At 37.1% G+C, this 16,908-nt stretch overlaps 1 protein-coding gene across 1 annotated transcript in view; it reads right to left on the bottom strand.

Moving 5' to 3' along the window:
• The window catches only part of LOC148953728 (kinesin-like protein KIF23), a 46,875-nt gene extending 30,670 nt beyond the window's left edge, over positions 1 to 16,205 (bottom strand). The window contains exons 1-4 of the mRNA XM_089085870.1: positions 16,127 to 16,205; positions 13,817 to 14,088; positions 11,918 to 12,112; positions 7,926 to 8,056 (exon numbers count right to left, since the gene is read on the bottom strand). Coding sequence (XP_088941996.1) covers positions 7,926 to 8,056; positions 11,918 to 12,112; positions 13,817 to 14,088; positions 16,127 to 16,205 — 677 coding nt within the window. The remainder of the gene's footprint in view (positions 1 to 7,925; positions 8,057 to 11,917; positions 12,113 to 13,816; positions 14,089 to 16,126) is intronic.
• Positions 16,206 to 16,908: the final 703 nt, after the last annotated feature.

Here is a 16,908-nt window from a genome sequence, read left to right as displayed (position 1 = left end):
ACATCCCCCAGGACATAACTTACATTCCTTGTCCGGAGGGCTGTGAGGGGGTTGTCATCCTCAAAGACCTAATTTCCAGAACTTTAAACTACGTTGAACAAAATGGCAGTCTCAAAATTTTGATTGGATGTGTTTGGGGAAAAGGTGGGCGTGAGAGGGGGGTTAGTTAGTGTCCCATCACTTTCGACTATTAAAAAGGGCACCAGCCCTTTGAATTTCCAATCAAATGAGCCTTTTTTGAAGTTTCTATGACAACGCCTTCTATAAAAACATTATATGCCCCCAGGGCATATCTTACAACCCTAGCCCCGAGGATTTTGGGTGAGTGTACTCCTCAAAAAATTTATTTTCTATCTGGAGATAAACTACGCTGAACAAAATGGCTATCTACAACTTTTTATTAGATATTCGTGGTGAAATGATGGGCGTGGGGGGGGCTAGTTGTCCTCAACTCACTTTCGACTATTAAAAAGGGCACTAACCCTTTCAATTTCCAATTGAATGAGCCTTTCTTGAAGTTTCTACGACAACGCCTTCTATAAAAACCTTATAAGCCCCCAGGGCATCACTTAAAACCCTTGCCCCCTGGGCTGTAGAGGAGTGTCCTCCTCAAAAACATATTTTCTATCTGAAAATCAACTATACTGAACAACATGGCTATCTCAAAATTTTGAGTGGATGTATTGGGGGGAATGATGGGCGTGGGGGGGGGCTAGTTGCCCTCCAATCACTTTAGACTATTAAAACGGGCACTATCCCATTGAATTTTTAATCGAATGAGCCTTTTTTTGAAGTTTCTATGACAACACCTTCTATAAAAAACCTTAAATGCTCCCGGGGCAGAACTTACAACCCTTGCCCCGAGGGTTGTGGGGGAGTGTCCTTCTCAACAATATATTTTCTATCTGGAAATCAACTACGCTGAACAAAATGGCTATCTCAAAATGTTGACTTGATGTGTTTGGGAATATAGTGTGCGTGGAAAGGGTGTTAGTTTGCCCTCCAATCACTTTCGACTATTAAAAAGGGCACTAGCCATTTCAATTTCCAATCGAATGAGCCCTTTTTGGGGTTATCATCCTAAAAGACCTAATTTCCAGAACTTTCGAATACGTTGAACAAAATTGATATCAAAAAATTTTGATTGGATGTGTTTGGGGAAATGGTGGGCGTGAGAGGGGGGTTAGTTACCCTTCAATCACATTCAACTATTAAAAGGGCACGAGCCCTTTCAATTTTCAATTGAATGTCATTCTTAAAGACCTAGTTTCCCAAACTTTCAACTGCGTTGAACAAAATGGATATCTAAAAATTTTGATTGGATGTGTGTGGGGAAAAGGTGGGGGTGAGAGGGGGGTTAGTTTCCCTCAAATTTCTATTGACTATTAAAAAGTGAACTGGTCCTTTGAATTTCTAATTGAATGAGCCTTTTTTTAAGTTTCTACGACAAGGATTTCAATAAAAATCTTATATGCCCCCAGGGCATAACTTAAAACTCTTGGCCGGACGACTCGGGGAGGAGTGTCATGCTCAAAGGTACATTTTCCTGAAGTTTTATCTGCGTGGAACAAAATGACTATCTTAAAATTTTGATTGGATGTGTTTGGGGAAATGGTGGGCGTGGAATGGGCATTAGTTGCCTTCCAATCCCTTTTGACTATTAAAAAGGGCATTAGCCATTTCAATTTCCAATCGACTGAGCCATGTTTAAAGTTTCTATGACGACGCGTTCAGTAAAAACCTTATATGCCCCCAGAGTATAACTTACAACCCTTGCCCTGAGGGCTGTGGAGGATTGTACTCTTCAAAAAATAATTTCTATCTGGAAATCCACAACATTGAACAAAATGGCTATCTAAAAATTTTGATTGGATATGTTTGAGTAAAAGGTGGACGAGGGAGGGGGGCTAGTTGCCCTCAAATCACTTTCGACTATTAAAAAAGGCGCTAGACCTTTGAATTTCCAATCGAATAAGAACTTTTTCAAGTTTCTGCGACAAAGATTTCAATAGAAACTTATATGAACCCAGGGCATAACTTATAACCGTTGCTCTGAACACTGTGAGCGGAGTGTCCTGCTCAAAGGTGTAATTTCCTGAACTTTAACTGCGTGGAACAAAATGGCTGTTTAAAAATTTTGATTGGATGTGTTTGGGGAAATAATGGGCGTGGAAGGGGTGTTAGTTGCCATCCAATTACTTTCGACTTTTAATAAGGGCACAAGCCATTTCAATTTCTAATCGAAAGAGCCCTTTTTGAAGTTTCTACGACAACACTTTCTATAAAAACTTTATATGCCTCCAGGGCAAAACTTACAATCCTTGTCCTGAGGCCTGTCAGGGGGTTGTCATCCTCAAAGACCTTATTTCCAGAACTTTAAACTACGTTCAACAAAATGGCTATCTAAAAATTTTGATTGGATGTGTTTGGGGAAAAGGTGGGCGTGAGAGGGGGGTTAGTTACCGTCCCGTCACTTTCGACTATTAAAAAGGGCACCAGCCCTTTGAATTTCCAATCAAATGAGCCTTTTTTGAAGTTTCTATGACAACACCTACTATAAAATCATTATCTGCCCCCAGGGCATATCTTACAACCCTTGCCCCGAGGGTTGTGGGGGAGTGTCCTCCTCAAAAAATTTATTTTCTATCTGGAAATCAACTACGCTGAACAAAATGGTTCTCAAAATTTTTATTGAATGTGTTTGGGGGAATGATGGGTGTGGGGGGGGGGGGCTAGTTGCCCTCCAATCACTTTCGACTACTAAAAAGGGCACAAACCATTTCAATTTCCAATCGAATGAGCCTTTTCTGAAGTGTCTACGACAACGCCTTCTATAAAAACCTTGTATGTCCCCAGGGCATCACTTAAAACCCATGCCCCCAGGGCTGTAGAGGAGTGTCCTCCTCAAAAACATATTTTCTATCTGAAAATCAACTATACTGAACAACATGGCTATCTCAAAATTTTGATTGGATGTATTTGGGGGAATGATGGGCGTGGGGGGCTAGTTGCCCTCCAATAACTTTCGACTATTAAAACGGGCACTAGCCCTTTGAATTTCCAATCGAATGAGCCTTTTTTTGAACTTTTTACGAACAACGCCTTCTATAAAAACCTTATATGACCCCCGTGCCTAACTTACAACCTTTCCTCAGAGGGTTGTGGGGGAGTGTCCTTCCCAAAAACATCTTTTCTATCCGGAAATCAAATCCGTTGAACAGAAGGGGTCTTTCAAAAATTTGGTTGGATGGGTTTGGGGGAAAGATGGGCGTGGGGGGGGGGCTAGATGTCCTCCCATCACTTTCGACTATTAAAAAGGGCACTAGACACTCCAATTTCCAATCGAATGAGCCCTTTTCGAAGCTTCTACGACAACTCCTTCGATACGAAGTGCCCGGGTATGGAGAACCAAAAAACAACACATTGTGCCCACATCGTTCTTTACTTAGGCAGCGCTAGCACGCTGCCTATGATTTATTTCTTTTGTGACTTTCAAGACTTCTAGCATCATTTACGACTTTAATAGACATTATTGGTCGTAATTTTTTTCAGTCATATAAATCAATGAAGTTAGGCTAAATAGTATTAGAGCCTTTCAAGTAGCACAAAAATAGGGGCTAAAGGTGACAAAACTCCTGTGATGCCCCTGAGAGTAGTACACACAAATATAGGTCTACTGCTGCTAATTTCAGCTACCGTCCAGCCACTAGCCGTTCTGTCCAGTGTCTGGCCGTGAGAGAGAGTATTGTGCGAGGTACTCTACCAAGATTGGATGCAGAGGCCAGAAATGGCTGCAAAATCACTCGTAGGGGTTAAATACTCTAGATCCCTAGTAAAAGATCCCTTGAAGAGCAATCGGTGGCGGGAGGAGAAGTTCTATTGTTAGTAACGATCCTTAAGAACAAGTGCCACTTGCCATTCATTGCTGGTGAACGGTGGGTAGCCTTTACTATTCTTTTGAGGAACGATTCCAGAGGTTATTAATGCTCTATTGCTTTATGAAGGGGAGGAGGGATGAGGAGGCAATGGATTTTCATTACTTGCAAACTATAAATCGTGTTTTGGAAGCAATGGGCTTTTAAAACAATAAACTTTTTCATTCTTTCTGTATCATTCCTGTAAAATATTCACCGTTTAAAACATTCGAAAACTGTTCTGTTGATCTCTCTTTCACACTTTTCTTCTGACTAATTGAGGCCCCATTTCTATCTGTAACTGGGACAAATTCAGATTGACTATTCTCTCTTAATTTCTTAACATGCCAATACAATATTTTACCATTATCCCGCATCTTCCAAAACATTGGCAACTTTATCCATGACCTCCCCTTCACCACTTCTTTTATTCACATTTTGATGTTTTCTGCTTGTTTTCTTGATCTATACTTATTTTTGTCTAAAGATGTATTACTTTGAAGCGTTTATTTTATCTTTATATTCAACGTGTTAAGCTAACATATCGAACTCTCCTCTCTGTTAGCTAAAGTAAAAATTTTGTTATAGCTAACTAGTGTATTAATAAATCTTACCTTCTCGACTTCCTTTACATTCCCCTTATTCGCTAATGATTTATAGCTATTATTTATAACTATTATTTATAACTCAAATAATTCTTGTACAAACTCCTCCTCTGTTCTACTAGGCTTAAAGCGTTTTCACTGTAGAGATGATAAAAAAAAATGTTGAGCTAAGAAACATTTGAAGGAAGAATAAACTTTACTACCATGGTGGATATCCTACTACCCTGGTGGTAACCGGCTCAACGGTAACCAAAACTCTAAATAACGGAATTTTGATACCAATAGATACATCAAAAGAATCAGATTTTAATGCTGATTTCAAATATTTAAGTTTCATTAAGTTTAGTCTTGCCCATCAAAAGTTATGCACCTGAGAAAATTTGGCTGATTTTAGAAAAAATGATGAAAGGCCCCCTAAAAGTTTTAGAGCCAAAATGAAAATACCACCATCATATTAAGCGTACAAGAGTACCCTGCTATAGAGGTTTCAAGCACATATCTACAAAATTTTGGAATTTTGCATTTTTTGCCGGAAGAGACATCATGGATGCGTGTTTATTTTTTTTTTTTTTCACAGGGGTGATCGTATTGACCCAGTGGTCCTATAATATTGGGAGAGGGCTCATTTGAACGGAAATTTAAAATTCTAGTGACGTTTGTAATTGGCCAAAAAATTGAGGGTCACTAGACCCCCTCCCACGCTCATTTTTTCCCCAAAGTCGCCCGATCAAAATTTTGAGATAGCCATTTTGTTCAGCATGGTCGAAAATATGATAACAATGTCTTTTAGGATGACTTAATCCCTCCACGTTCCCGGGGGACGGGCTGAAAGTTATGAGCTTTACCCCTTGTTAACATATAGTATTGGTTATTGGGAAGTATACAGACGTTTTCAGGGGGGATTTTTTCTGGTAGGTAGGGGGGGGGGGTTTGGGGGTTATATGGGAGGATCTTTCCATACCATGAAGGAAGTTTTCATGGGGGAAGGGACATTGCTATGAAGGGGGCGCCGGATTTCCCAGCATTATTAAAGAAAAAGATTAGAAATTAAGCAAAAAAAAAAAAAAACAACAAAAAGTTTTTCAACTGATTTGTAATGTTTGTTATTAAGGGGTCATTATTAAATAATTGGAAAAAAATTAGAAATTTAGCTTAAAGAGCAAGGTATTGACTAGGGGGCGAACCCCCTAATATACGTATTAAAAATCTATGAATATAGAAGTTCGTTACGTAAGTTAATTCGTAAGTTGCGTATATTTATTACTAAAGAAAACGTTCGTAAATAAAATTAAACAAGTTTCGAGAAAGCCTTTTAACCAAACAAAAGTAAAATTAATATGCAAATTTTGTTTTAATTATTCATGTACGGTGAGCCAAAATCAAAACCTGCATTAATTCAAACACGTTCAAAAATTAAATTTAAAAAAAAAACAAGTTTTTTTAACTGAAAGTAAGGAACGACGATGAAACTTAAAACGAACAGAAATTATTCCGTTTATGAAGGGGACTGTCCCCTCCTCAACGCCACGCTCTTTACGCTAAAGTTTGACTTTCTCTCAACTCTAGTTTTCTTTTAAACAATAATAAAACTTTAGCGTAAAGAGCGAGGCGTTGAGGAGGGACAGCCCCCTTCATAAACGTAATAATTTCTGTTCGTTTTACGTTTTAACGTCGTTCCTTACTTTCAGTTAAAAAAACTTGTTTTTTTTATTTAATACATTCAGGACCGGAAGAGGTTGGACCTTTTAGCCTATTGACAGGTCTAATTATCTCAACCTCAAAGAATGGTTCTAGGACCAACGGCCACAGGTTGGACTAAAATGTAATTTCAAATCGGAATTAAGAAATGACATTATTGGAGAAGCGTTGTTTATCCCAACATTAGATTAATAAAGAGGTAAATACTTTTTGAACCTTAAGATGACCCTGAAATCCTCAAACCCATAAACCATAATCATCAATTTGAGCCATATTTCCTCAAACCATGAGGAATACAAGAAGACGGAGACAAAGGTTAAAAGAACAAAATTGGTCACTTCCATCTATTTCCACATTCAGAAATTCGTCGGATTAGTAAAGGGATTTAGCCTTCTATATCAAGGAATTATAAATACTCTAATTGATGTTGAAGTGCTGAAGACAAACAGCAGTTGCATGGTAAATTTTTCACCTTGCAAAAAATTCAAAGATTATTTTTACTTCTCCCGCTTCTGAGAAAATGGTATTGATTTTTGACAGTATATCTGTAATAGAAAATTACTAATAATTGGCAGCCCATCATCTTTCCTGCATGGATCAAGCACCATCTCTAATGAATTAGTTTTACAGCAGAACCTTTTCTTTCAGTCATAATATTTATTTTATTCTATTATTTTCTATTGTATCTTTATTATTTCATAGATTATTTTATCCATTTCTACAAAATATTATTAATTCTACAACTAATAACACATTGCAGCACTAAGCCACCTGAGGCAAACAGATCTGCGTATTCTTCTCCTCCAGACTAATCTATTCAAGGGTTACCCCTTCCATAAAGTTCCAATTCCTTCTAATCGTTCTTGGTGACCCTAGAAATCGGGACAGCCTGCTTTTCTGCTTGGCCCAGGCAACTTTTTTTAATTATACTTGAGTTGAGAGGGGGGGGGGGTACTTTAATTAATTTGGCCCCGGGCGCCATCAACCCTAAGAGCGGCTCTGGCTCCAGATACCTAAGAAACACCAATTTGGTCAATTTATTCATTAAATTGTTTGGGCCCAGACAGGACCATTCAAAGAGAGGGGGCAAGCGGTTTGACTGCCTCGGGTGCCACAGCTAGGGGGCGCTTCAGCAGGGGGTTGCAAACTTTGATCAATTTTCTCACTTTGATTCGGCTTTTTTTATTATACTTGAGTCGAGGGGGGGGGGCACTTTAATTAATTTGGCCCCGGGCGCCATCAACCCTAGGAACGGCTCTGGCCCCATATAACTAAAAAAACACAACATTTGGCAATTTATTCATCAAATTTTGACAATTAAACATGACCAAGCCATCTTAACCATCTAGATAAAGCAGATAAACCACATATACTAATATAAAAGAAGATATATTTGAATTATTTACTAAAAATTATACCATTTAATTTAGTAAAACTTTTATAATACATACAATTATTCGATTGTTTCCATAATAGAGTAAACAAGTTGCAGTCGAAAACATTTATTTTATTAGAAAGCCTAAACACAAAGCACGCAAGTGAAATCAGCATTTGCGAGAGGCAAGAGTTGAAAGTTCAATAGTTATTATTTAAATTACAATAGTAGAACAATAATAACAATAAAAACTGATTTTCCTTGAAGAATATTCAATTTGGAAGGGCTCTAAAGGCAGTCAGTTGTTGGGGGCATTAATTTTTAGTTACTTACTTTCTGCTTGGAGTTCTTGGTGGAAACTGAGCTTTTTCCACTTGGTCTTTGGAAGTTTCAGCCAGAGCATCAACAGGCGATAACACATCAAAGCTGTTCATTTTGTCAGACCTGAATGTACTCGGTGTGGCCTATAAGTTAAAAAGAGTATTTCATAAATTCAACAATTTTATATTAATTTTATAATTTCATATAATAAACTTGTAAAAAATTAATTATTTTGTTTTGTATAATAACTTATTTTATAAAATGGAATTTATATAATTTATTATACAAGTTAAATAATTTTATAAATTCTATAATTTTATAAACTAAAAAAAAAAGTCGAGGATAAATTAGACTTGTATTTAATGATAAAAAAATAAAGCATGATAGAGAAAAAGAGAGAGAATTGCAGGGAAGCGGTTTTAGTAAAATAAAGGAAAGCAAATAAGTATTTGGTATACAATATAATGCTTAAGCCAAGCTGATATTTTCTAAGTATTTATCTTAAGTTACCCTATCATATGTTACCAGATGTGCTGTGTTACAGGTGCTGCTCAAGTTTTTGTTATTTTAAAATTCACCTTTCATCATTCGTAAATAAAGGCTATTTCAGACAGCGCTCTAGGGCTGCCTAAGCAAGAACCATATGCCTTTAAGGTATTAGTTTTTCCCCTGGTCACTTCATATTTAAGGAGTAGCTGTAGAGACTCCAGAGGGAGGAGGAGGTTATAAAAGTTTGTATCCCCTTCTTAAAGATCAACAGTGACTGATGGCCAACCAGCTCCCTCCCTGGCTTTTTTTCCTATTGGGCTATAATTTATACGTCTTTGGGATTCGCATGACCCTGACAGCATAAGGTACAAGGACCTTAAATAGTTAAAACTGACCATCTTCTACAGATAGATTTTATTACGAAAAAAAAGGGCTTGTTAATGTTGGGTGTGGAATTGGCTAAAAACTTTCAGGGATGCTATCCAGGGTCAAAGGATAAAATATTTAGTTTCGGGAGGGGGAAGCGGTAAAAGGCCTAGAAAGAGGCCAAAAATACCCCAGGGCACCAATCCACTGTCTGCCCCCCCCCCCCCAGAAAAATGGGTTTAAAAAACGGCCAACAATCTTTTTTCACCTCATATGAAAGTGGTGCCTATGAAAATTTAGGAGGCTTATTAGATTAGAAACTGGAAATTATACCGCCAAATATGGGACTGAAATGAATTGGAGGGCAACCAGTCTCCCTCCCCTGCTCTTTTCTGCTATCAGCCCCCGTCGCTCCAATGGTATTAGATCAAAATTTGATATACCCATTTTGTTCCAAAACGTCTAGTAAGTATACATCTAGGATCAGCATTACCGTCACAACCCTTGGGGCGATTCCCCTTAATTATGTAAATTGACCATAGTTTTACTGCAAATAATTTTTAGTATAAACGGTGGTCATGTCTGGTTATTGTACGATCAGATAGAAGCTCTTAGGGATCGTACGCTGGGCCAAAATTCTAGGTAAATCCTGTATTTTGATTCTTAAGAAGAGTAACTGAAAAAACTTGATATATTCCTTAAAACTTAGTAATTTTATATAAAACTTGAAACATTCCTAACTGGAAAAACTTTACCAATATTCCTAAAATAAACTAATAAGACTATGTCAATAAAATGAATAGAAACTAATCAAAAACGTTTCATACAAAAAAATTACTCAAAAGAAAGCAAAGAGCCACATCAAAATCTAAGACAAATAGAACTAAGGTCATTCAAGCTTAAAACAAAGAGAAATTGAGGTCAATGAATAAATGAAACCCAAAACGAAAAGAAATTAAAATAACTAGTCACAACAAACATAAACATTATCAGGTGCTACTGTAGATGAATAAATGAGTCTTAAAACGAATCAAAATGAATAATTAATAATCAGCATATTATATTTTACCTTTTTAGGTATAACGCAATGCAAAAAAAAAATCTACGAAATGTCAATTTTCAGAATTAATTAATTGAAGTCTGTAGAGTCTGTATCCCTATTTTCTGGGGGTATAAAACAACCGGATAGTTTCTTTCTTTTTACTAATTGTGTCAGTCCTTTCGTTTTCCTCCCTTTTTAATTTTTATTGAATTCTTTAATAAGATAAGGTAAAGAATACTGCATTGGATTTTATAATCCCTGTCGGCGATGCTGATCTCCGTGTTATGGCCCTTCAGCCAGCAAGTGCAATACGGGTTTGGGGGCCACATTTCTCCCCAAACCCATTCACAGCTGAATCGACTCTGGCTGAGTTGACAGAGTCACGCCATAGACCCCCCGTTCTAAATCAAATAACTAGCGGCACCAGGACACTTTCTTGATCTTTCAATAAATTTTAATAGTTTATAAAATTTTTTAAAAATTATATTCTTTTTTTTACTAACTTTATCACATGATGTCTTGGCCTAATCTATTCAACAATGGTTCTTTAGTCGGTGTTGTGGGTTAATGTAAACCTTAGACAGTTCTATGTGAATTTTTGTTTAAATCATTTTATGTTGTCTAATTATTTTACTTTCTTTTTTGTTTACTGGCAAGTTTTTTAGGTTTTGTCGTTTTTTGTATTTTTTCCTGTGTTATTTCCTTGCAGGAAGAAAAGTTTTCTGTTTTTTTTTTGGCGGGACTAATGATAGACATAAAAAGCTTAGCCGAGTTGTTAGCATGCCAGACTTGAAATCCTGATCGTCTGAAATCCTAAGGACGGAGGTCCTCTTTGTCTGAAATCCTGATTGTCTGATGAAATCCGGATTGTCTGAAATCCTGAGGACGGATATCTTGAAATCCTGAGGACGGAGGTTCAAGTCTTGGTGTCGTTGGTTCAAGTCTGGTACTGAACGGTAGCTTAGGCTACTATCAAAATTAATTGTTAATTTTCTGATTAACATAATGATGAGATAGCTAAGAAATAGACATATCTTTAGAATCATAATTTTATCCTGAATCTAAATAAAACATACATTTACATCATAAATTAACTTAATTATCCCAAAAATAACAAAAAATATTGCGTCTCTTTTTTCAGGAATAAACATGTCAAACTAAATACAAGATTTATTCAAAAGATCCATCTGGCTTCCCTTCAAAACAAATCATTGCTTACGTTCAATATTACTCATCACTTTCATGTTCTTCTGCACTAAATTAGGCCTAGTCCTCATCTGGCTCAACCGAGACTTAACCGAGCTGACTTAACCGAGAACAATTCAACTATGAAAAAGTCCAGACTGAGTTGTTAGAAACCACCTCGTTGCACAAACGAGTCAAACCTTTGACTCATTTGTGCATGAGGACAGGGATTCAAGTCTTGGTGTCGCTGGTTATTTGGGGTAATTTCCCATTTGCAGAGCAAATTGGATGATAGGTTTATATACTGCAACGATTATATAATTCTTTCTAGATACTAAAAGAATTTTTCTATTTGTAGATTTTGCCTCCATATAAAATGATTTCCTTATTGCCATAAAGGCAATAAGGTTTCGATGTTGTATTGTTTTTAGTTTCGCAATAAGATCAGTAAAAATAGGGCCAGCACTCAAGTCTTGGTGTCGCTGGTTATTTGGTACTGAACGGATGTCAGTGGCGTGACTCCCGTAAGCTCAGCCAGATTTAACATAGCTCTTAATAGGCACTTGAAGATATATGGGGAAGGTAAACAGGAATAGTGTACAAAGGCACAGGATTGCTGGCCCAAACCCCCATTGCACTTCCTGGTTGAAGGGCCAAGAAACACAGATCAGCACCGCCGGTAGAGACTGTGAAGTCATGTAGACACAATTATACACACATTAAAGACATCAATTTTCGAAATAAATCTTATCTTAACAACTATTTAGTGACTGACTTTTAAAGGGCAAGAAAAGGTAATGATTATAAGTTTGTCAAAAAAGATCAGTAGCAAGTTCGTCATAGAAAAACTACAGGCTTTTTCTTTTTTACATATGATTTTTCTTGTTTTTTTTCTAACTAATAAGACACAAAAATAACTTACTAAATACAGCGATATTGAATTAAAAAGAACATCAACAGATCGAGGCAAGAGTCCACCATCTCTATTATGACCAGTCATTGCGTGTGTTTTTCCACTTCCAGTGTTGCCATATGCAAAAAGTAAACCATTTCGGCCCTTCAGCAACTCAAAGACGAGGCTTTTGGCAGTCTGATCAAATACTTCTTTTTGATCTGCCTGCAAATAAGAAATTCACATTCGACGATAATTATTAAGGTTACAAACGATTCAATGGCGGTAACTAAAGAGTATAGTTATCCTAAAAGAGTAGAAACTGGCACTACTATTGAAAAAAAAACACCAACACCATCTGGCATTAGGCTCTTGGGATGGTTTTTTTTCCAGAAACTGAGGTAATACATTTATTACACCACTCATTTTGTCTAATTAATAAACTAAAAAATGTAAAACAACACTCAAGGGTAGATAGCATAGGTGTTTTTTTTATGTCAACACTAGCACCAGTTTGTACTAACTAGTACATAACTCTTATAGTACAGTCAATCTAAGGTTTAACCTCAAACAAATTGCAATAATTTTGATTTTGGTACCATTCGAACAGGAAAAAATTGCTCAGCAATATAGAAAAAATCGGCCAAAACCGGACGAGGTAAAATTGACCGTTTTTCGTATTTTCTTCTTAAATGACGACTTTTTAAAACAACTTAATTTGCACGTATAAAAAGTCGACAACAGGTAAATCTGGTAGGTAGATCACGAATATGCACTTTGTTTTTGTTTTGAAAGCTTATGTTCAGTTCCCCTCCCTCGTACCTGTAAATGAGCGTCGAATTTGGTCTGAGAGCAACTTTACGCAAAGTTGAATTCATACACGAATAAATTGGACTGCTAATCAAAAAGAAGTCATGTCAATGCCAATTTACCCCACCCTCCACCCTAAAAGAGACCACCTTGAATTCTTAGAATCCAATAAGCAACTTCTCACAACTAGCTAAATCATTGATTTAATTTGAACAAAAAATTACAGATAATTTGAATTGCAAAAAGATTGGAGATTCGTTACACTTATTTAATCAATCACATGTCTTCTTTATCTTCGATTTGGACCTGAGCATTAGAGCAACTAGTCCCTTAGCACGATTTGCAGGCAATGTCGCATTCGACGCCATTTCGATGACAGATGCACGCGTCACTATCACAGGATCCCTTACAACCACACTTAACAACGGTGAGAATTTTCTTTGGTGCCACTGGAACATCCGTGAGGATAGAGTACAGCAAGCCGTTGAAGCCCAATTCAATTTTGTACTTAAAGATAGGTTCGAAAACAGTGATATTTTACTGCTGCTGAAGTAGGAAATAGATCTTGGGGATGGAAGAAAGTTATTTCGTTACTACTTACTGCTGAAAGACTCGGTATCGGTAACTGTCAAGATTGTCAGTAGAATTTCCCCCATCCAGTATAGAAAATGCAGCCTCTCCCACTACTTTAACCTCTTCTTTCGAAGCCTCAATTCTAGAAAACGTTAAAGCCTTTTTCCTAAACTGTTTGTTGTCTCTCAGTTGTTTAAGCGGAATTCCTTTGCCAAGTTCATGGAGACGGGAAGTTGTGTCATAGCCATGAATTGCGTGAGCAAAAGAAAGCAGTTACAAGGTTTTAGTCCCAATCTTCTTAACAATGGCATCAATGTCCCAAGTTGCACCTGAAGCGGTTGGCTAAGGTTCACTGTGCAGATAGACCTTGTGGTGCTCAGGAATACAATGATAAAGTAACAACACCAACAATTTGGTATCGTCACCAATAACTACAGTGTCCCAAGCCTTTGTACACTCAACTGCTGTAAGCACAATGAGCAAGTCAGCATCAGCTTTAGCTTGGATGGTTCACAGAACTTTGCCTCTTAAATAATTGGAAAGTACATTGACGAAACGGGCTTTATTCTTTTTGCACGAAAGAAATTCCTCTTTTTTGGTGGCCAGTCTCATTTCTGGGCTATACAGTACTTCCCGTCCAGTGACACGGTTTCGCTTAAGATGAGTTATATCTTTTGTCGAAGCAGCGATGTCGTAGCCATCAAAGACAATAATGGCGTCTGGATATTTTGCCAAAACGTAGTTCCAATATCGGTCTAAGTTATCCGAATATGTTTCTTTCTTCGCCCACGGAACTCTGTGAAGCAAAGCGCCCCCGTCTAAGACGTAGGTACAATTCAGACTATGTTTTTCCTGATAGCATCAATTTCTGAAAGTCATCCGATAGCTTTTGCTAGCTCTGGTTTATTTGGCTTTCGGAACATCCCAGAGTCATCAGAAAGGGACGCAGGACAGGGACAAAGTTCATATTTAAATGAATATTCTTTATCCATAGTCAGTCTTTTGGATGGAGCTAGAGAAGAAATTTAAACAGCAATGAAGTGTCTAGACGGTGGTTTCTCCCCCTTGTTTTGCTTGGCCGTCATAAAGACTGCCAAATCCTTCCGTTTGAACGAATGCTCCTTCAGAGATTTCCCTACCGTTCCGTTAAGAATCTTCTTCGTGACTTCCACTGCTTTGTCGGTATTCACGTTTTCTGCAGCAGTCATACCAGTAGCAAAGCAATAGCAGATCACCCTCGAAAGGAGACGACTGCTCGACAAAGTCAATAACTATTTGTGTGTCTTTGACTCTTTGTGTTTGTCGCTTGTGTGATTCGAAACATCCGTGAGTTCTTGCATCAGAAGATTAACCTGAGCACAGGCTGGACGCCCCATTACACACTGAACATCATTCCTCTACTTCTAGTCAATCCGGTTATCGTTGTCAAACTTCTCCTCAGTTCCTGTTCTATGACTAAATCTTTAGATAAACCGGCCCAAAATCTGTCCGATCTTCTCACAACTTGTAAGTCTTTTTCGAAAGACTGGAAATGTTCTGAACTTGTATTTTCAAGTCTGTTCATCTGCTGTAGGTACAGCTTCGCTGACTTTGTGTTGTGACTGTGACCAGCTGCTGCGACGTAAGGGAGCCCCTCGGAAATTGTTTGCAAATGAAGTTTCCAAACACAAATTTTCGAGGTGCCAGAAAAGATTGACCTATCTAAAACTGTTTTTCCAGTTTAACTTTTGAAAGGACTTATTAACCAAACTAGGAATTCTTCCTTAATACATGACGACTAAACAATCTTACTAATTTTTGTAGAATTTTTCCCCAAATGGCGTCTAAGTAATTGAGAGTGTCCGGCTCAACCCATGTCCGGTTCAACCGCGACCTCCTCCATATAAAACCGGGTTTCGTGTGCATTAGAAGATGATCACTTTATAGTATGGATAACACCAATCCATCAAGATGCTTTTAACAGCTTCACAAGACATTTTTGTCATACCGTACGTATAATTATAAAGTTGCGGTTATCCCCCGTACATCTCAATCATTCTAATAGAGAACCAGCACTTATTGACAATAAAATGTATCCTTACTTTTGATGGCTCATAGTAAACCTACTTATCATGTCCTTTCATTATTTAGCTGTGCTCCGACTTCAGCTTGGCAAAAACTACCTTGAATCTTGAATGTAACTAAAAAGTTAACTAAAAGCCAAAATTGGTCAGTAATCGTAGGTCAGCTTTTTTTGCGCATCACCGCATCTATTTAATAGTTTCCCACCAAGAGCGTTGAAGACCATTGCAGATGCATGACAAATTTTATATGTGCGCAAACCCATTTATTTGATTGGGTGCGCGTGAGGGGGGGGGGAATGGAAGATATTAGGACACGACTATTTCCTAGCATCTCGGCATATGAAGTGTAAATTTTCTCTGCGTGGATCCGACTTCGTCTAATACCATATGTATATTAATACATCTCGCGTGTGTTTGTGTGGGTGGGGGGGGGGGGTCGAACGGCACAGGGATGGTCAAAACACTGAACTGAGTTCAGATTCGTAATCTATGTACCATATTTTTCTATCACCGACTTTTTAAAAGTACAAGTTAACTTTTTTTAAAGTCGTTATTTTAGAAGAAAAGACGAAAAAACGTCAATTTCACCTCGAACGACATTGGCCAATTTTTTATATTTTGTAGAGACTTTTTCTTCAGGTTCGAATGATTTCAAAATCAAAATTATAGAATTTTTTTAGGTAACCCCTAAAATTAATTTAGATTGGCTGTACAATTATAAGTTATCCATTCTCTTTGGCACTAACCACAGCCACAAATAATTTCAGTCTCAGTTTGCAAAGTGCAAGCTTACCTTGTAAAGTGCAAAGTGCAAAGTTGCAAAGTACAAACTTGTCTTCATAAGAAGTTAATAGCCTTGAAATAACCCTCATCGATACTTTTCAAATTGAAGTTAAATTAAGTAGGTAAAACGAAGTTTTTGGAAGTATCAGAAGTTCAAGTAATTTATGGTACTCCATGAATAAAAAAAAATCGTTCCCATTTTCTTTTACAAATTTCTAAACAGATTTAAATCTTTCTAGGAACAAACACTATTTTAAGAATATTAAGACATTATTTTTAAAACGGAAACTGATCAAAAATTTTCAAAAAGAAAATACAGGCAATTTTTTGGAATTAATTGTTCTTTATTTCCATTTTTTCAAATTAATGCAACGTCAAAATTGACTTAGAATTGAGATATTTTCTAAAATATCATCTTGACATACTAATCTAAGGACTTTTTTCGATCTAACGCCTTTAATTAGGTGTTGTTTTCTTAGACCACACGGCAGTTCTATGACGAACAAATAAACTTTCAAATGGGGATAAATCCATATATTAAGACAGTGAAAAAACAGGTACAAAAGTCCAGATATTTCGATCACACATAAAGCGACCGTCATCAGTAGAAATACTAAAAAAAAGTCTGATCGAAATATCTGAACTTTTGTACCTGTTTTTTTCACTGTCTAAATAAATGGATTTATCCCCATTTTGAAAGTTTATTTGTTTGTAATTTAAGGGAAAAAAATAAGGCTCACTTAAAAACAGGAGCACGAAATCACAAAAATATGTGAGGATGGGGAGGGGAGA

The sequence above is a fragment of the Artemia sp. Qi Xiang Cuo genome, chromosome 3, assembly GCF_049724085.1.
Source record: "Artemia sp. Qi Xiang Cuo chromosome 3, ASM4972408v1, whole genome shotgun sequence".
NCBI classification, from domain to species: Eukaryota; Metazoa; Arthropoda; class Branchiopoda; order Anostraca; family Artemiidae; genus Artemia; species Artemia sp. Qi Xiang Cuo.
The sequence above is the reverse complement of the archived record's forward strand: the minus strand, read 5'-3'. Positions and strand labels throughout refer to the sequence as shown.